The sequence below is a fragment of the Eublepharis macularius genome, chromosome 2 (assembly GCF_028583425.1).
Source record: "Eublepharis macularius isolate TG4126 chromosome 2, MPM_Emac_v1.0, whole genome shotgun sequence".
In the NCBI taxonomy this organism is placed as follows: Eukaryota; Metazoa; Chordata; class Lepidosauria; order Squamata; family Eublepharidae; genus Eublepharis; species Eublepharis macularius.
The window spans coordinates 192,842,625-192,862,715 of record NC_072791.1 but is presented as its reverse complement, the minus strand read 5'-3'; the positions used below and the strand labels follow the sequence as shown (position 1 = coordinate 192,862,715).

Below are 20,091 nucleotides of genomic sequence, written 5' to 3'. Positions count from 1 at the left end.
CATTCAAAGCTGTCATAATCTCCAAGGGAATTGATCCCCCCACCCCACTCCCATAGTCTGGAGATCACTTGTAACTTTGGGAGATCTACAGGTCCCACTTTGTAGGCTGATAACCCTACCTATGGCCAAGTGTGGCGTCAATTTAGCTGTGAATTTTTAAACTTCATTTTAGCTGGTTGTGCATTAAGAACTCAAGAGCATAGTTATCAAATGTTAGTTTAGATATTCCACAAATCAAATGTTACTTTATTCCACAAATGTTTGTTCTAGTCTTGCTAGTTATGGCATGTGAAATTCTTGGAGATTTGAGAGTGGAGCTTGGGAGATCAGGGTTTGGGGAGAAGAGGGACTTCAGTGGGGTATAATGCCATAGGGTCTACCCTCCAAAGCAGCCATTTTCTCCAGGGGAACTGATCTCCATAGTCTGGAAATTGGTTGGAATTCCAGGAGATCTCCAGACCCCACCTGGAGGTTAGGAACCCTGGTTTGTTGCAGTAGGTAGTGTCTGTGGGTAGTGTTGGTGTAACCTTCCAAGACTGCAGACTCATGATGACAGGAGCAATCTTAACCAGGTCTAGTCAGAAGTAACCTCATTTTATTCAGTGGGACTTACTCCCAGGAAAATATTATTTGAATTGGAACCTTCATTGTGGGGCGGGGAAGGGAGATTTAAATACTCTCGTGTTCAAGTGATCTCCATACTACAGCTAAGGGAAGAGTGTAAGTAAACACATTCAAAGATAATTTGTATTTCATTATAGAAACGATTCAAGTAATTTTGCACCATTATTAAGCGTGGATTTAACGAGACATCTTTCTTCTCAGATGCTGGTAATATGTCACATATGCAAGACAGGGGTGGGGGGGAATCATGTCTTAAAAGCTCCTTTGGGGGGAGGGGCTTGTGCAAGGTGGCACCGCAGTCACTTTTGGGAACCTTTTGCAATGCACATGCTGCGCCTAATGCAGAAGAACATCTTTGAGATGGTTCTCCCTCAATGCTGCAAAAACCTGATGCCAGTGAGCTCCAAGCTTAAAGCCAATATATTTTAGACTAAATGTATTCAAAACTATGCAGGTTCTAAATTTTACCCTACATTCATTCTCTTGGGCAGGGTCTTTATGATCAGAGCATGATTTTCTCTTGCACAGCCTGTGGTCAACCCAGGCTACCTGATCAATGTCTCTTCATCTCAGGCTTGTGCCATAGATGGTTTGAAAGCATGATAAACAACCAAAAGCACTTGGGTAGACTTTCCCTAACATAGTTCTCTCCCATGTTTACCCTTTCATTCAAACAACATTAGTGTTTTGCTGACCTTCATTCTTTATTATCTTGACAGATATTAGTGACAGAAGAATATGGGAGGAGGATCACAGCATAAATCACCAGGAGTCATCCAGTCAATCAGTTTTGCCTCATGTCACCTGGGGTGTCTCTGAAACAGACAGTGAGATCAACTATGGAGAAGTGGAACAGAGGCTAGATTTACTTCAAGAGCAGCTCAACAGGTAAACAAAAGTACACAAAGGAAAGGTTAATGGTGGACCTTGAACATGTCTGATAACTCATAACATTTATATATCACTTTCTAGTATTCAGTACATTTTTGGAGGCACTAGGGGGAATTTTTACTGATTCACCCTTCCTCCTACAGACCCAAACAGTATCTTCTACACTGTTTGTCCTTGGAATTTTCTGAACTCCAGGGGCAACGTTTCAGGGAAACAGTGGAATGGGGAGGTGAGAACATTCCATTCCACTGATGGAGCTACGCTACCAGTTGGTTGGATGCAAACTAATAAATATTATCCTCTTAATAAAACTCCCCTCCATAACATAACATCTACATAAAATTACTCACTAGATACTACTACTATAGTACTGTAGTAGTTGTGCTGTTGTGGCCAAGGCTGCCTTTTCCATGTTTTTCTAGGCACAGAATAACTATTGACCTTTTAACAACACATTCTTCAGATAAGGCTTACTTCCCAGGCTATGTTTGTGCTGATAATTCTCCCACACTTCAACAACAAACACTTTAAATAGGTGAACCCTCCTAAATATGTAGTGGATTTTTATCAGCTCATTTAGGGCAAGAATATTGGAATATTGTTGTGGGGATAATAATGACAAATTTTGTAAACCTCTCTGAGTGGGCGTTAAGTTGCCCTGAAGGGCAGTATATAAATCGAATGTTGTTGTTGTTGTTGTTGTTATATTTGTGACTTTTTGACAGCATTTAAAATGGAAAAAGACAATATTTAAGGTATGACTTGCTTGTGTAAAAAAATAACTGGAAACTTGCTGTACCAGCAACATCAAGGTAGCTTTTAAAAAATTCTGTAACTTTACCTTTTTAAAACCAGATTTTCCTGAAATTTGATCAATTACACTCTCCTGGATGATAGAAAACAGGTATAATCTACCACACTCACCCCCGAAGTAGTAACGAAAGAAACACCACCATATTTATCTTTATCCTTCAAGTAACAATGGAAGCTTAAATTTGAAAAGGGTCTTTGCTAGCAGAAAACCAGGAAGATTAATTTCACCATCTCTCAAATCTTAGGGAGGACAAAAGACAAAAGCATCTTCCTCCAGACCCAGTATATCTGCTTGTACATTATTGTCACTGCCCATACATGTGTAAAAATCATCTGCCAAAGGAATTATAGAATCGATATTTCTGCAGTCCAGTAACTCAATAGTACAATACAATTTGTTCCAGACTAATTCTATATAAAACTTCATATTCCTTGGGGATGCATCTGGTGTTAACTATCAAAAGAGAGGAAACCTCTTCAACCCACACCCTAATTTTCAGGAAATAACATAACTCAGACTTGATTTGTTCACACATCTATTTCAGTCCTAGATTAATAAAATCAGCAAGGCCAGCAGCAGGTCTGCCTTCTTCCTCCAATTTATTATCTGGAAAGAGACCGAGCCTTAAATCCCCGTAAAATCATTTTGCCTGAATCAGTACTGACAATCCTAGTTTCTAGTAAACAAATATCATGTCTCTTAAGCAGTTTTTGAAAATGGTACCCCAGGGCAACAAATGGTTCAGCCAGCAATATTGTACCAAAGAAGAAAGAGGCTGCTGTTAACCTCTGCCTCCTCTGGGAAAGTTATCTCTCTTCCCAACAGGTGCCTAACTGAATTGGTAAGGAAACAGTCACCTTCCCTTTAATGAAGGATGCATTCCCCTGTGAATTTTCACTAGATGGTAACTGCATTTGTCTGTGATTGTTCTTCATTTTAGTCAGTCTAAAATTAATAAGAACATAAGAAGAGCCATATTGGATCAGACCATCTAGTCTGTCATGCTGTTTCTCACAACGATCAGCCAATACCCCTTAAACATCTATAATCAGGGTGCAGAAGTCAAAATGACTCCTGTTATTGCTCCCCCTAGCAACTGATCTAAAGGGTATACTGCCTCTGAACAAATAGGGCCCATTTCACCATTACTGCTGGTAGCCATTGATGAACCTTTCCTCCATGCATTTCTGTAATTCCCTATTAAAACTATCGGTCACCACTGTATACTGTGGCACTATGTTCCACATGGTTCAGAAGACCAAGCACCTGTTGTTTGGGCTGTATCTATAGCCATTCAATGTCAGTGGGAGCCCACTGCAATTTCTTTCCCTTTCCTTCCAATAATTTGCTGCTGGGTTTTGGGAGGGAAGGTTGGCAGTTTGATAATACAATAATTATATTAGGATTTGATTGATTTGGACCTTCATACATAACCCCCCTCATAGTTGACTAAACGATCGTCCCAATATGTACTTTCTGAATGGAACACTTCCTACCCAGAAAGAATATATAATAACTAGTGCCAGAATACAACAGGCTCTAGCAGCAGGTGCCGGGCTGGGCCACTCCATGCCACAGCAGACTGGGCTGCAGCGGGCCACTGGGCCGGGCCACAGCAGGCCACCAGGCCAGGCAGCCTCATGCCACAGTGGGCTGCAGGGCCAGGCAATCCTGCGCTGCAGTAGGCTGCTGGGCTGGGCAGTCCTGTGCCGCAGCAGGCCAGGCCATCCCACAGCGCAGCAGGAGGGCTGCTGGGCCAGGTTGCAGTCCAGCCCGCATCACAGCAGTCTGGGCAGCCCCCCACCATAGCAGGCCATCAGACCAAGCTGCAGCGGGCCGCACCGGGCTCCCGTGCCAGGCAGCCCCACGCTGCAGCGGGCCACTGGGCTGGGCAGCCCTGTGCCACAATGGGCCATTGGGCTGGGCCGTACCAGGCCCTGAAGCAACGGGAGGGCCCAGGGCCACAGCTCCATGTCTTCCCGCAACCATGCTTGGCCTTTCCGCAGCAGGCTGGGCCACTGGGCAAGGCCGGCCCACATCGCAGCAGGCCAGGCAGCCTCATGCTGCAGTGGGCTACTAGGCAGGGCCACAACGGGCTCCAAAGTGGTGGGAAGGCCTGGGGCCACAGCGTCACGTCTTCCTGCAGCCGCACTGGGCTTTTCCAGGCCTCTGGAGGCCCCGAGGAAGCAGCGGGGAGGCAAACCGTTTTGCCCCCACTCACTTCCTATCCCCATGTACTGCGCATGCATGGGGATAAAAAGTGAGTCATCGGCAATATGGTTTGCCTTTTATGTGTTAGGATGATAAGCGCTTTACACTTCTTAGGACCTTTATTTGCCAAAAGATTTCCTAGATTTTCATGGTTGTTGAAAGACATGTCTGGGCTCCTCCATAATCCAAATGACATCTTGTTGAGATGGAATCAACAGAGATGGAGTGAAAAACAGCACAACTCATCATTTAGACCAATTTTGCCTTAAGCCACATTTGCAGCAGACATGATGGAAACTAATCTTTCTGTGGGTGCCAGGACTTCCACACATGTAAACCCTGCTTTGATAGCCTCTGCTCAAAAAGCCCTCATAAACCTGTGAAAGATGACTCTGGATCTCAAAAGCCCAGTACATCTAGAATCACTGTCTTGGAATGAATAGGGGAGAGACTGAATAGGAAGTTGTGAACTGATTCCAGTGATTACAGATTGCCTCATTTAGTTTATCATCAATATAATCACTAGGCAATGATATTTGATTGTAGATGCTCCAATAGGATTGTGTTTGCAACATACAAAAAAAATTACCTGTGGTCTTTGTATGGAAACTTAACTTGCCTCTGCCATTAAATAAAAAAAAAACCCTTAACATTTTAAAACGTAAACAAAAGTACAGTCAATATCAAAGGACACATGGGTGAAAACAATATCAAAGGACACATGGGTGAAAACAGAACAAGTACGCTTTTGATGTGGTTTAGGCATTTTACAAGCAACTTCATTATAACTTGGGCAGCAAGAACATCATAAACATGGCTAAAGACATTCCAGGTAGAAATTAATTTCTAACAGATCTCTCAAAAAATCTAATTTCTTGTAACTCATACCATTCGGATCATCACAATCAGATGGACATAGTATAAATGGTTCATTCCTTGAAAGAAAAATAAAGCAACAGTCAAGGTTCCAAGAGAACATAACCGGTGTACAAGTAAGCCCTGCCCTTTGATGTCCCCCTTTGGCAGCTACCCAGGACATGTTGAACTTTCTGCAGAAACTTGCAGGGCTACACTATTTCTCATACCCAAGTGGAATATATCTTGGATACAGGTGCAGAAAAGATTTGCAAGGAAGCTAAGCTTCCACTGATCAGAAGTAGACTGTTTTTGAAGCACGTTCATTATTTTATACCCTGTCCCAGAATTCCATTAGCATCATCACTTTTGCCATGACAAAGAGGCAAAGTAATCCTGAATTGACAAATTTGGTCTATATTAGTTCCTCTGTGCTCTTGGGCACGTCACACAGTTCATTTGAATAAGCAATTTAAAGCTGACCAAAATGCAAACTTGCTTCCCTTAGTTTCTGTGAGCTAATAAATCCTGAATAGCATTTTCCAGTGTAAAATAAAATTCAGCAAAATAACATATGTTACAAGACAGCAGGTAGGAGGACACATGCAGAGAAATCTGCCTACTGCCTGATTGCTGATGTATCTACCACAGTTTCAAGTGATCATTTGTAATACTGTGGATCAAGGCTGAAGAGGTGAATGCATTGACTTGGGACCACAATGCATTAAAAACAGTCATGGCTGTGCATCAATCATCACTACTTTAGGAGTCAATCACAGCCTAGAATGACTTATGCAGCAGCATTGGGCATGTTTCAGGATATGACTTGTGACTGTTGCTTGACCCAAAGAGATCTCAGGTAGCAGGTCTAGGAAAGATGCTACTCAGATTTGACAGTACTTGGCTAGATGAGATCTCAAATTCATACGCAAACTAGGAGTTTTTTTGGAGGGAGGGAATTGTCCTCAAACAGGTGAACCTAGTTTCTGCATTAGTCACAGTGACAGAATTGCTGTAGGGAATTTAAAGTTTCTTCCTGACCTCTGGTACAAACAGATGTGAACTGCATTCTCCACATGCCATAGTACAAACCTGCATGAGGACCAAAGACTTTGTTGTCTCTGTTTTCTCAGCTGGAATGGCACCTGTCCTTTTTTGGAAAGGGATTGGAGCTCACTGGTAAAACACATGGTTTATTTTATGTATATTTTACAAAATGTATACCCTGCCTTCCTGCCCTCCTAACAGCCACCAAGATGGCTAACAAATTAAAACATACATAATAAAATCACATCTTAAAAACCATTAAAACCAACAAGAAAAACATAATTAAAACAATTAAAACCACAGGTAAAATACATAAGTTGGTCTCTGGTACCTCCAGTTAAAGGCTCAAATGTTGGGAGGAAAAGACTTTTTGTCCGTAGTACCTTGAGGGATATGGCCAGTTGGAGTACATGAGTACCAAGCTATATTCAGTCTATGGCTGGTTTGTCTTAGTTACAGCTGTCAAACTCTTTAATTTCTGTTATTGATGCAAATAAAGACACACTGCAGCAGAAACAGCCATTGCTGAAGAAAGGATAGCAGTTTCCTTGGCCGAGGGCTTGGGAAACAGCCCTGAAAGCATCTGAATTGGCTGGAAGTTCAAAATTTGGTCTGTAGTCCTGTGCTTGTGGAGCCTCTTGTGACCTTTAACTCACCCCCCCTCCATTATAAACTAATAATGTTAAAGGGGAGCTGCCGCAAAGGCTGTGATTTCAAATGCTATTCTCTTCATTCCACGCCTATAATAAAATGTTGGTAGCAAAATGTTTGAACCTCTGTTCTACTTCCTGATCACACACAGAGATCACACAGGGGCATTTTATGCATCTTAGCTGTACAAAATCCTTCTCTGGGGACATGAAGCAGCAACTGCATGCGGCTTCATTGCATCTAGCGTTCCTGTTTGCTTTTGGTCTTGGAGCAGAAACTTACAGGCTATGAATTGGTCCTGGCAATCTCTCAACAAATGGTGCTGATGGATGCAAATCTTTCTCCTCTTCTGCTTCTCCCAGCAGTCCTTCTGACTTAGGAAAATCGATTCCCAGAACTGCAGGTCCCCCATAGACTAATAGCTTCACGGGATAGGAGAATTGCACCAAGGAAGGAGAAGGCAGTGAAGTCACCCCTCCTGTCTTTTCTTTCTTTCTTTTTTTAAATTAAACATAATTTTATTAATAAAATGCGTACAATGAATTACAAGATAGCGCAGATTAACAAGTAACAATTGGTAACTAAAACACAACCAATAACCAAATAACAATACTATATACAATGTAAAGTAACAGTGATAAGGCTTAAATTCTAAGAACTACATAATAGCAATTCAAAAACCGATTTGTGAAACTTTGATACAGCCCAGATATTACTGTTTTCCAGATATTCAAAGAATGGAGACCATTTATCCTGAAAATTAGTGCTTTTGGGAAAGTGCTCGGCTTGGTCAATTTTATCACTCAATTTTTCCATAATGAAATGATCCAGATCTTGTTATGCCGGTCAGAATGTTGGAACACTATTACTTTTCCAATAAGTTGCAATAATGCTCTTTGCAGCTGTTAGCAGGCTTGTTATAAGGTCCTTTCTTATTTTGGGAACGAGTAGGTCGTCCCATTGATCCAAAAATATTAATACAGGCTTTAGAGGGATTGTGTAGTTAGTGAGGTCTTTAATCGAAGTGAGGATTTTCTTCCAAAAATTAACGACATGTTGGCATTCCCACCAACAGTGAGAGAATGTTCCAACCTCCCCACAGCCTTTCCAACAGTGGGGAGATAAAGTGGAGTAAATTTGTGATAGTTTTTAAGGCGTCAAATACCACCTGTTTATGATCTTAAAAGTTTGTAGTTTGGTAACAACTACTGGAGAGTTGTTTAAATTTGAAGACCATATTTTGCGCCATTGTTCAGATGTTAAATTAGTTTTGCAATCATCTGACCATTTAGTTTGATAATTTAGAGTCTTTTGGTTACATGTATTTAATATAATATTGTAAACTTTGGATATTAGGCCTTTGCAAGACAATTGTTGAGAATTTAATAGTTCTTCAAAATCAGTTTTAGGGGTATTCATTATTTGATTAATGTTGATTCTGTCTGTTAAGCTTTGAAGCTGCAAATAGAGGAGCCATTGAATCTTTTGGTGTGTCTTTTGTTCCAGTTCTAGTTTACTCATAAGACCATTATGCGTTGCAATATCTATCAATCTAAATTTTTGTGTTTGTCACCAAAACTGACAAAATGAGTTACTCAGCCTTGGTTCTAGCATGGAATTTAAGGAGAAGGCAGTGAAGTCACCCCTCCTGTCTTTTCCATCATCAGATTATTACTGACAGAAGATGGAGGTGATTTTCCCCCTTTCCTCTTCCTCAGCTCAGTCACCCAACTTGCTTTTAGTCTGTGCAGGTCATGTTACTGCAGGAATCCAGTTTCCCAGGTCAGGAAGGACTGCTGAGGAGAGGGGAACAAGAGAAAGATCTGTGATCCTTGTCCCTGTGGATCACTGCATCCAAACCAATGTGTCATGAAATAAGGTGACATTCATACTAAAAAAACCCCTAACTTTTAAAAAAAGAAAAACTCCTCTAGTACTGACCTGATTCTTAAATGAAATGTAGTATATCGGTATGGCTGAAATAGATTATGAAGAAAGTAGGGATACAATACAATGGATTGGATCCTGACTAGTGTTTCCACAGGCATAAAGATTGCACTCATGGAGTGTGATTCTCCCACCTTCCTCTTCTTGCCGTAGCTCAAAATGCCCCCTGAATTTCTGTGCCTGGGGTCCCCTATTCCCTGGAAACAGGATTTCATGGGGCATTTCGGGTTTCGATGGCTGGGGGGGGGGGCAAGCAATTTGCAGTCTGTAGGCCTGCATCCTTGTGCCGGCGGAAATACTATTCAGGATCCAAGCCAATCTCACAGAACACCCTCTCCTGTTTATCCCAGTTCACAGCTCCGTTAAGTAAGGCTATTGCAAGTGTCTTGTGTCATTCATGCCAACACACTTTGTTACCAGAACTGCTCTTTATTATAATGGGGAATTAGCTATAGCAGTCTGTAACTATTAATATTAAGCGAGGATCTTAACCTATGTTTACGGAGGTCCCGATTCCAGACACTCTAGTGAAAAAGAGGCAGACAATGAGTCAGGTCTGCCTCTTAAGTACAGGTTCCCTGAGTTTCTTGCAGCAAAATGAATGAAGTAAAGCAGGGAAAAAGAAGGGTGTTTTTCTGCCAGCACTCTTACTGATTGGGGCTCGAACGAGAAGTCCCGGAGCACTAAGCGAGCCTTCCAGCTTGTTGCTCTGGGGAGCTCCTGTGCGAAGGTTCCTTTCTAAAGCGTGTATATTTCAGGGGGGACGTCTTTGCGTCGAGCAAGGGTCGGCTGTGCGTTAGGCGGGATTATGCAAACTCGCCCCAGGGGTCCCTGGGTGCCTAGACTGTGTGGCCTTCAGGTGCCCCTTGCTCGGTGGCGGGCTATTTTTATTTTGCGGGCTGAGAGCTGTCGGTCCGGCTCGGCCTGGCCTTGCCGTTTTAAAACGAAAAAAAAACTAAAGAGCGGTTTCCATTAACTATAAGGGTTGCTGCAGACGGGGGCCCTCGCTTTAATTTCCTAAAAATGGGCTTTCGTCATATGTTTGCAGGACTAGCAATTTTTGGAGGGACTCCCTCGGGAGGCCCCATTTTCTGGTTTAAAAAAAAGGTACACCGGGCAGAAAGGAAAAATACACTGAGCAAGAAAAGTATAAGGAGCAAGAAGCATACGGGTGTGGGGTACTTTTGGGCTGCCCTCACTTGGAAGGCCTGGCAGGGCTTTACTATAACTTCAATATGTCTCCCCCCCTTCTTTTCCCTTATACGGTACGGGCAAGGGAAAAGATTACGTGGGGCGGGCGGCTGCTGGCGGAAAGGGCCGAAGTGGGGCCGAAGGCACTCGGCGGCGTTTATCGAAAAGCGGCGGAGGCGGCCGAGATCTGCCGGCGCCACTGGGTCTGGGTTGTTCGGGGGTCATCTTGGCGCGGGGGATTCTGGCTATGTAAATGAGGCACGCTGCCCCTTGTGCGTAGCAAACGCACCTCAATAACATATTCCAGAGGTAACATATTTACATACTACTGGCGGGTCTTTTACCTTTTGCACTAAAGCGTACTAAGTGGTGGCGCCGTATAGCAACTCACCATGACGAATATGAACATTAGTAAAAGAGGGATGTTGGGCTATTTGGGGATCCTTTTCCAGGGGAGGCACGGCCCTCAAAGCCAAAGCCGACCATCATGTGAAAGCGTGGGTCTGGCAGGTGAGACCCCGAATCTACGTAGATGCGGGATCTTCACCAGCACGGCGGGTGAAATGTTTTCAAATACAGAGATCACCTTTGTTGGTGTGTCTCCAATATTGGAAACGCATTCACTTTTGGGCTAAAGCCTCTCCAAACACTTTCACACAGCAAATCTCTTTTGCCTGTGCAATTTTTTTCCGAACATGCGGCTTAAAATCCAATTAAGAATCACTTTCGGTGGTGGTCCTATTTGGCTTTGGTTGCCGTGTTTCCCCCAAGGGTCCCAACTGTGGGGCCCGCCTAATGAAGTTAAAGAATAGAACTGACAAGAAATAACAAAAACACTAAATGATTATATGAAGCCAAGTTGGCTTTTTACATCTAATTTCAAAAGGGAACTGGGCTTCAGGTTCACACACACGTAAAGTTAAGACTGCACAACAAAAAGGGACGGGGGCTGCAGGGACTTGAACTCAAGTCTCCTTAAGGTGGCTTTTCCACTCCTGGTTCCAATCCCTTCCAAATTCTTAGTGGGAACCAGTGAGCACATTTATTTGGGCTTACTTCAGCCTGGGAGAGGACAAAAGGACGAACTGGGAGGAGGTCAGAATCCTGGTCTGGCCAGTTTTTCCATTTCAATGAGGGGTGGGGGTGCAACGCTGAGTGGGAACAGTCTGTTTTAGACGCTGCTAGCAACTGGGATTCTTTCTGGAGTCTGCTCACTTGCCTTATTACATTCCTGACTGCACTTACTGCTGGAGGCTCTACCTTTTCATTAAGTTTTGGGCTTGAGCCTTTTAAAACGTGCAAACAGATACACAAATGTCTTTGAATTAGCTCAAGCACTATTAAACCACACAGGCCCAACATGAGGTTTTCTTCAGGGGTGTTAGTCAGGGAAGGCTGAGAGAAAGCTATTTGGTGTGTAGTTGCAAGCACTGGATTCTCAAAGCAATTTAATTCTTTTAAAGGAACTGCATTTTTACTTTTGTTTACCTGTTCTTCAGGATCATTGCAAGAGGGCACAGTCACAGTGGGCTGTGTATAGCTTGGCTGGGGGCACTCTATGGGAGCCAAGACAATTTCCTGGGGAATTACTTTTAAACTCTGCACATGCTCAGAGGCTAAAGTGAATTCTGGCTTCTTGGGCATGGGGGCTGAGGCAGAAATTGGAGGCAAAGGTGACTGACTACTCATTTCACTGCCTTTGGCGGGGCGGGGTGCTGATTCAATCACTGATTGTTCCTCTAAAGTCTTTAATCTGGCTTCAGTGAGTCTCTGGGATTCCAGGAGATTTTGCATCAGGGTTTTTAAAGAGGCAGTTTCATTATTCTGGCTCTCCAGCCAAGTCTGCATGCTAAGGAATTTATTGTGGAGCTGCTCTTTCTCTATTGTGCAAGCATTTAATTTTTCTTTTAATTCCTCATTCTCTTTATTAAGATCATTTATTTTTAAATTCTGTTCCCTGTTTACACTTATGAGCTCATGGATTTTATTTTGCAGCTCTGCCAGATTTCCTTTAGAGGTGTCTGGCAAAGTTGGTGCTGGGTTCTGGGTGCGAATCACCCTTTGGAATCTTTCCTTCTCTCTTTTAAGTTCCAAGCTATTTTTAGTTCCCGGAGGTCGAAGGCTAGCCTCAACCTTTGGTTTTCTCCCACGGGCAGTTAAGTGGGGAGAAGCATGTGTGACCCCCGGGCATCCCTATTGGAAAAAGGGGTTCCCAGCTGGTGGTGGCTCTCCTATTACTGTAGCCACTGGCTGTGCATGTTGGGGAGGGCCTTTCGCAAGGGTGTCTAGAAGGGCGGAGAGAAGAACTGAAGTGGGCTGCTGGTGGAAGAGCTCCATGTCTGCCCCATGATCCTTGAGCCGCTTCCAGAGTTCCCAGCGGAGTGAGTCCCTGGCTGGCGGTGGGCCGCCTAGGTCAGAGGGCTCCTCATGGTCCTTTGGCTGCGGTCTCCAGGAGTCAGCCTGACTTGGGGGAGGGTAGACCTGGTGATTGTAGGGGTGAGGTGCCCGAGGGGGCGGGGGCGCTGAGGGCAGCGCAGGTCTCCAGGGCTCAGAGGGTCCCTGTGGGGAGGAAGGGTAGCGACTGGGGGTGGGCGCAAAGGTTACTCCTGGATGGGAGTCCCTCTGGCTGCGGCCCCGAGTGAAGCTACCGCTTCTCCCACGCAAGATGCCACCTCTAGGCTCCGAGTACGAGCTATGTCCTTGGGGCCGATATTGGGAGTGGGGACCATGGTTGGCATACGTGACTGTGTTGATGGGCTCACTCTCTTTCCTATGGGGGGCCGGGGACTTCACATGGCGGATGGCGCCGGTCTCTCGCAACAGGCCAGCAATGCTTCTGATGCGAGCTTCCAGGTCTCCCCATGAGATGCTCCCGGGCTCCACTCCTGCCAGTGCTAGGCGGGTGGTACTATTGAGTCCATCTAAGACTGCTCTCCTGAATTCTAATTCGTCAAAGTCGGGTACATCGCTTGCATCTAGATCTACTTCATCTGCTAGCTCAGCAAGAAGCTGCTTTCTGGCTAAATATGCCTCTGGGTCCTCTCCAGGTTTTTGAGACTCTGCGATGTACAGGGCTTTCAAACTCTTGGTGGGCCACAGGAATGCACAAATTTCTTTAATTGCTCCGTACTGACTGCGGGTGGCTAACTTTCGATTAGAAACATAGGCATTAAGGGCCGAGACTATTTCAGGGGCAGCGCATTGGCGGGCCAGCTGGGCCACATCGGAACCACTAGCGGAGGGCTGGGAGGTGGTCACATGGGTGAACCACTGGATGGCTGTGTCTCGGTTTAGGGGTCCCATACGGTCTGCTATGGCTTGGAGCTCATCGGGCCTCCAATTGCGGGTTTCTTTAACGACCCGGTCTGTTTTCCTGCCATCCTCGTCCATGGATACAATTTCCTTGGTGGCTATTGGGTGGAGGGGCTGTGGGGCTTCCGCAGACTGGGGCGAAGGGGGTGACCAGTTGTCGGTACTACCTTCGGGGAGGGCCAAGAGGGCTGAGGGGTGCACGGCGGAAATTACGGCCTGTTGCATCCCCAAGTGTCGCTTCAGGGCCTCTAGCTCCCTCTTACAAGCGGAATGATCAGCGGAGGTTACCTTGGAGTGGTTGTGCTCTGCCATGAACTGGGCGGCATGGGTTAGCTTAGCGATTCTTTCCTGTCCCTCGATTACTGCATGCTCAGCCATATCGGCACGAGCGGAGGCCGCTTCAGCCTTGTGCTGGGCGTCCTGGAGGGCGGTAGTTAATCCTTGCTTTTCTAGTATGAAATTGACGCGTTCGGCGCGCCACTCAGCTTTTTCCTCATGTTCCTTCTTTTCTCTCTTTAGCCTTTCTATCTCCTGTTCCTGTTCTTCCTGAGCTACCTGTAGCTTATTAATTAGGGACACGCTGTCCTGTAGGGCGGTGAAAAGTGCCCAGGCTCCATACCTATCCTTCTTACTGGACCTAGGTTTCTCCTTCTCACAAAAATCTTGGAAGGCACTTCTAACTATCTGGAGTGGGTCGGGTCCCTTGAAGGAACCGGCTTCCCAAGGGCAATCTCCCTTCTTAACTAGCCACTTCTCCAGGCGGGGCACGGTGGGGTTTGCCCGGTACATTTTACTTTCGTTTAAGGCTGATCTCGGGGAGGTTAAAGAGTGGATCAGCGACACCAGGGGTGGGGCGATTAAAGCTGCTCAAGGGTTTTAACAACTTCTTCCTCTCTATGTTCCTTTGGGAGGTTTATCCTTCCCTCAGGTCCTCAAGGGTTTTTACCAGGGGGTTTTAAGGTCCTACTTTTAGGTTCACAAGGGTATTTTTAGGGTCCTACGCTCAATCCTTCTCCTCTGGGGGAGAGGGGAAAATTCCTATTCCCGTTTCAAGCTTGCCTACAAGCCACGGGACCAGGAAAAGTTTACTGGCTCAGAGGGTGCTCTCAAGCTCTCTAAGCCCAAGAACCAAAAACACTCAGTGCTTCCAAGCCTCTGCTCAGAAGCTAAAGCTCAGGGGTCTCCCAAGCCTATGCGCTCAGAAAACCAGAAAGTGTTCCCAAGCCTCTGCTCGGAAACTGAAGTGCTCCCAAGCCTCTGCTCAGAAGCCGCAATTAAGGGGTCTCCCAAGCCTCTGCTCAGGCAACCAGAAATGCTCCCAAGCCTCTGCTCAGAAGCCAAAATGCTCTCAAGCTCTCTAAGCCCAAGAACTAAACTCAAAGTGTCCCCAGGCCTCGTGCTCAGAGACAAACGGTTAAACTGTCTCCAAGCCTCGACCAAAAGACCAAAAGCGCTCAAGGACTGCCTCTGCACGTCCCCAAGCAAAATTGCTCAGGAGTAAAGCTTACTGTACTCCCAAGCGAGGTGCGTTCAAGAGTTCTAACAACTCCCAAGCAAAAGTGTGCCCAAGAGTCCCACTGACTCCCAAACGAGGTGCGCCCACGAGTCTGACTTACAACTCGCAAGCGGAAAGGCGCCCAAGAGTCTAACTTAAAACTCTTAAGCACGGTGCGGCCGGCTGCCGCAGGGCTTCAGGAACCTGGCTTTAGATTCCCAAAGCTATACTGACTGAACAACCAAACGGACTAACGATCCCTTCACGTTTCCTCCGGAGCGGGGATTGAAGCCTAAGTGCTGGCAGGAACGGGGGTTTGGACGGGCTTAGGAGAGACGGGGGAGGGCGGAAAAGAGTTTTATATGTGCTGCTTCAGGATATATATATCTATAGAGCCTACTTCTGGGATCCCACCCACATAGACGCGTTTAGGCGGCCCGGAAAGTGGCCAGGAACTTCACCAGTTCAGAGGTCCTCACCCACAGTACACCGGTTATAACGGCTGGAGGGCCTCGCGGTGCACCACAAAAGGCAAGTAGTCCAAAGCTGGCTGAAGGAGGAAATGGGGGAAAAGCCAACCCACAAGATAGAATTGCTCGCTAGAGCCACACACACTCACACTTTTAATTCCCTGAGCTAAATTGCGCTCTTTACACTGAGATCTGGAAAATTTTCCTCTAAGTCAGTTCGCTGAAGACACGCGTGTCGACTCACGTGTATTCACACGAACTGGGTTATGCCCGCATATTCTCCACCAGTAAACTGTTACCAGAACTGCTCTTTATTATAATGGGGAATTAGCTATAGCAGTCTGTAACTATTAATATTAAGCGAGGATCTTAACCTATGTTTACGGAGGTCCTGATTCCAGACACTCTAGTGAAAAAGAGGCAGACAATGAGTCAGGTCCAAACACGTGTATTAGGTGTGGCGTAAGCCTAGCTTGCACAATCATACAAAGAACATACAAGGTCTAAGAAATACAGAGTAGGAAATACAGAGACATTCGCATTAGCTGGTTCCCAACTATGATAGGGGAAATACTCACTTATCCTGGAGCGAAGCAGAGACACAGCAGCGAGGGTGGCCCAATGCCAGCACTGGAACCACAGATGGACAGCAAGGAGGTCTGGATAGGGAATGGCCGAGGCCACGGGCAGCAAGGGGGGGGGTCTGGATAGGAATGGCCTAAGCCACGGGCAGCAAGGGGGGGGGTCTGGATAGGAATGGCCTAAGCACCGAGTGGTCTGGGAGACCAGCTTAAATACCCCAAAACGTACCCTGGGGCTGGTGCTGTACTTGGTGGTTCTCACAGTTTAAAACAAAGGTTCTAATGGGCTACTGAATGGCTTGGATGGGCCACTTTGGTAATCAGATTGTGATAAGTGACACCTCAGGAAGAGGGGACAAAAGAGGGAGGGGGAAATCCAAGTGGGCTGAAAGGATGTTCCAGCGTACAGGGCTTGTCCTGATGTCATCAGCTTTGGAATGCGGAGGTTTCTTTGAGATGCATTCTCTAAGTGCTTGGGATGGTCGGCACTTAGTTCCTTCTCCGGGGCGGCTCCTAAGATATGCAGAGCGGGGCGAGGGGCTCTCGCTGCGGACGTGGTGTGCCCGCTTCGCCGAAATGGCTTCTCAAAGCAGTCTTCTTCCCAGGGTCTTCTGGCTGCCTGAGAACATGGATGCCGGCTGGGCATAGCTGGGGCTGGATAGCAGGCTGCCCGGTAGCGAGGGCAAGCTCGGCAACCTACCCGCGGGAGGCTCCAGGCGGGAACTGACCAGGGAGCGCCTAGCCAGGCTCGCTGGAGGTTTCCCCGGCAGGCGCCCGGCTGCTAGCAGCGGCTTGGGCCCATATGAGGCAGGCTTCCATGGAGGCAGGGGGAACAACACTTTAAAACACAGTCCAAAGCAGGAAACAGGCACGGTCCGTGGCAGATGGCAATGCAGGCACGGGGCACACTTGTAACAGAGTCCAAACACACACTAGGAAGTCCAGATACAGGTCAGGGTAGGGCTGCCCAGAAAGAGAGTCCTTTGTGCAGTTAACCAAACATGGAGTCAGTAAACTACACCGTCTATAGCAGCAGCAGGGCAAGTGACACGCAGGCAGGAAACTGACACGTGTATCAGAGCACACACGTGCAAAGCAGTCTTTGGGTGTAGCAGTAAAACAGCAACGCAGGAAACTTTAGCACAGTTCATAGCAGGCTTCAAAGCAGGGGAGGGGGCCTACTTGGCAACAACTTATTGATTTCCTGTTATTTTTCCAGACTCGAATCCCAAATGACTGCTGACATTCAAACCATCCTCCAGCTCCTGCAGAGGCAACCAGCACTCATTCCACCGGCCTATAGTTTGGTGACCGCAAGTACAGATTATCAGAGACCAGCTGTCCGGATGGTTCAAAGTCTTCATCCTGTAGCATCCATTAAAACAGACAAAAGCTTCAGCCCTTCACAGGTATGCATTTGTGGATAGGTATACAAACATCAGACATTTCTTGTAGCTTACTAAGCTAAAAAAGTTGGTGGGTAACGACCAACCTATGTGATATGTTTGTCCATGAGTTTGGTTGATCTGCTTTCCCCTCAGCCACATGGCAGCTGAAGTGTCACAGAGCCCTATTTTATTTGGAACCGTGGTGATGGATGAGGAGGGCTACAGCTCGCCCCTCTCATTTTCCTGATCCAAAATAGCTCCTTTTGCCCCATTATAGGGCGGTGCATGTGCAGTTCTGTGGGGCAAAAAGCACTCTCTGCTCCCCCTCCCCCTCAGGCTGGCCAATTCAACTGCTTTCTCTGCCTGGTGCCACAGCCCTGGTCCAAGTAATGACCTGTGGCACTTGGGTAAGTGGCCCCCTCCATTGCCATGCGGCTGTGGAGAAAGTGAGTCTAGTCGGTAGAACCTCAAATTGTGGCCAAACATACTGTGTGGGGTTTGGCCATAAGAGACCACCATCAGATGCATAAGCTCTACAGATGTCATAAGCTCTGGCCTACAGATGTTTTTGGCACAACAATACCGAGGATCCTACTGGAAGACTTTTAACTTTTAAATTTCCAATGGATTCTTAAGATACCGTTTTTTCACTATCACATTTTTATCCCACCTTTTCTCCAGGGAACACACATGGTTCTCTCCTCCTCATTCACAACAATTCCGTGAGGTAGGTTAAATTGAAAGAGAGCAACTGGATCAAGGTCACCTGGTGAACTTAATGGCACGGGGATTTGAACCTAGATATCTTCGGTCCTTATCCATCATGCTAACCTAGTTGTTCTTAACTTTTAATCCACTCCGCCCACCAAGTACATAACATTATCATTGAATACCTTCCCCATCCAAACCACAAATAGGATACAAAAACAGCTCTCTCGAGAAGGCAACTTTACTTATAGAGGTACATTTATGATACATGTGTATGATAATATGGATGTCATTCTATCAGGCTCCTTTGGTTGATGGTCACTGGCCAACTCCTTAATGTTAGATTTGATTCACTTTTTAAAGGGCCTGTGTGGAAATATGGTGACTTATCCCCAGGGTGGGGTGAGGAGTATAAAACAATTCTCCTCTGATGGCTGCCCTTGCATATGGGGAGAAGGGATTGCCTAAAATCCCAAATGTATTTGCCCCCCCAAACTTCTGATTAGTCTTGGTGGGGAGCCATATGGTCCCTGTTAACCACTACATCTAGAGTTGTCACCCTGAAGTAACAGTGATAACTCTAGGAATCACTACAACTCTGCGGTAAAACTCTATGATAATTCCTGGATTTTCCACTTCTGGATATAACCAGCAATAATATTAATAACAACAGCAACAACAACATTCGATTTATATACCCCCCTTCAGGATGACTTAACACCCACTCAGAGCAGTTTACAAAACATGCTGTTATTATCCCCACAACAAAACACCCTGTGAGGTGGGTGGGGCTGAGAGAGCTAGAAGCTGTGACTGACCCAAGGTCACCCGGCTGGCTTCAAGTGGAGGAGTGAGGAATCAAACCCGGTTCTCCAGATTAGAGTCCTGCACTCTTAACCACTGCACCAAGCTGGCTCTCCACTACACCAAGCAACTAGTCCAGATACTTTTTATTTTCTCCCGTCTCCACTCCAAGCAGCAGTGGGGAATGCAACAAATCCCTAGAAGTTTGCCCACTATAAGTGGGCAAATGGTAAGCCTAATTACACCCAATGACTTAAGTTGTTGTATTGTTTCGTTTTCTCAGTGTCCCGAATTCCTAGACCTTGAAAAATCAAAACTGAAATCCAAAGAATCCCTCTCAAGTGGAGTGCACCTTAATACAGCCTCAGAAGATAATCTGGCATCATTTTTGGAACAAGAGCACGATCAGCCTTTAGAACTACCCCCACGACATTGTAAGACTTACCTCCACCCAGTCAGGCATCCATCTTTGCCAGATTCTTCCCTAAGCTCTATAGGAATCTTGGGTCTTCATAGGCATGTTTCTGACCCTGGTCTTCCTGGGAAATAACCCTTTTATACTCTTACATCACCTAAAATGTAAGTGCTTTTAATGGCTGGGGTTTTTTTTCCTTTTTTGTATTTAAATCCTCTATACTTGACTCAGGGGCTACAAGGATATACCATTATATGCAAAAGTACTGTATATTTTCCTAACTTTGTAGCTTGTAAGGTAAAGTTAACTGGTAACTATGTAAATATATAAATATATAAATATATATTAAAAACAAAACGGTATGTTCCAAATGTAAAATTGCCAGCATTCTCAAGGCACCTTATATTTTTTAATTTTTTTAAAGCACCTGCATGTTTGGAAATGGTTACAGTTCTGTGCATGGAGATAACTGTTTACTGTTTTCAACAATCTCCTGTTTGATTGCGGATAGCGGATATATATGCCTTCAAAAATTAAGATGCTGATCCACACATAAAAGATTAGTTTTTCTTGAGCTAAAGTTCAAGTGAAACTTTCCTCCCATTTACCTTGGAAATAAAATAATTACCTTTCTGGCAGTGAGCTTTCTACAAGTCAACAAAGCCATTCCGTGGCATTGGCGAAGAG

The 20,091-nt window shown here is 45.7% G+C and overlaps 1 protein-coding gene across 1 annotated transcript in view; it reads left to right on the top strand.

Moving 5' to 3' along the window:
* The window catches only part of KCNH7 (potassium voltage-gated channel subfamily H member 7), a 413,623-nt gene extending 393,989 nt beyond the window's left edge, over positions 1-19,634 (top strand). The window contains exons 14-16 of the mRNA XM_054971836.1: positions 1,344-1,512; positions 17,309-17,498; positions 19,273-19,634. Of these exons, the coding sequence (XP_054827811.1) occupies positions 1,344-1,512; positions 17,309-17,498; positions 19,273-19,539 (626 nt within the window). The 3' untranslated portion in view covers positions 19,540-19,634. The remainder of the gene's footprint in view (positions 1-1,343; positions 1,513-17,308; positions 17,499-19,272) is intronic.
* The last annotated feature ends 457 nt before the right edge of the window (positions 19,635-20,091 follow it).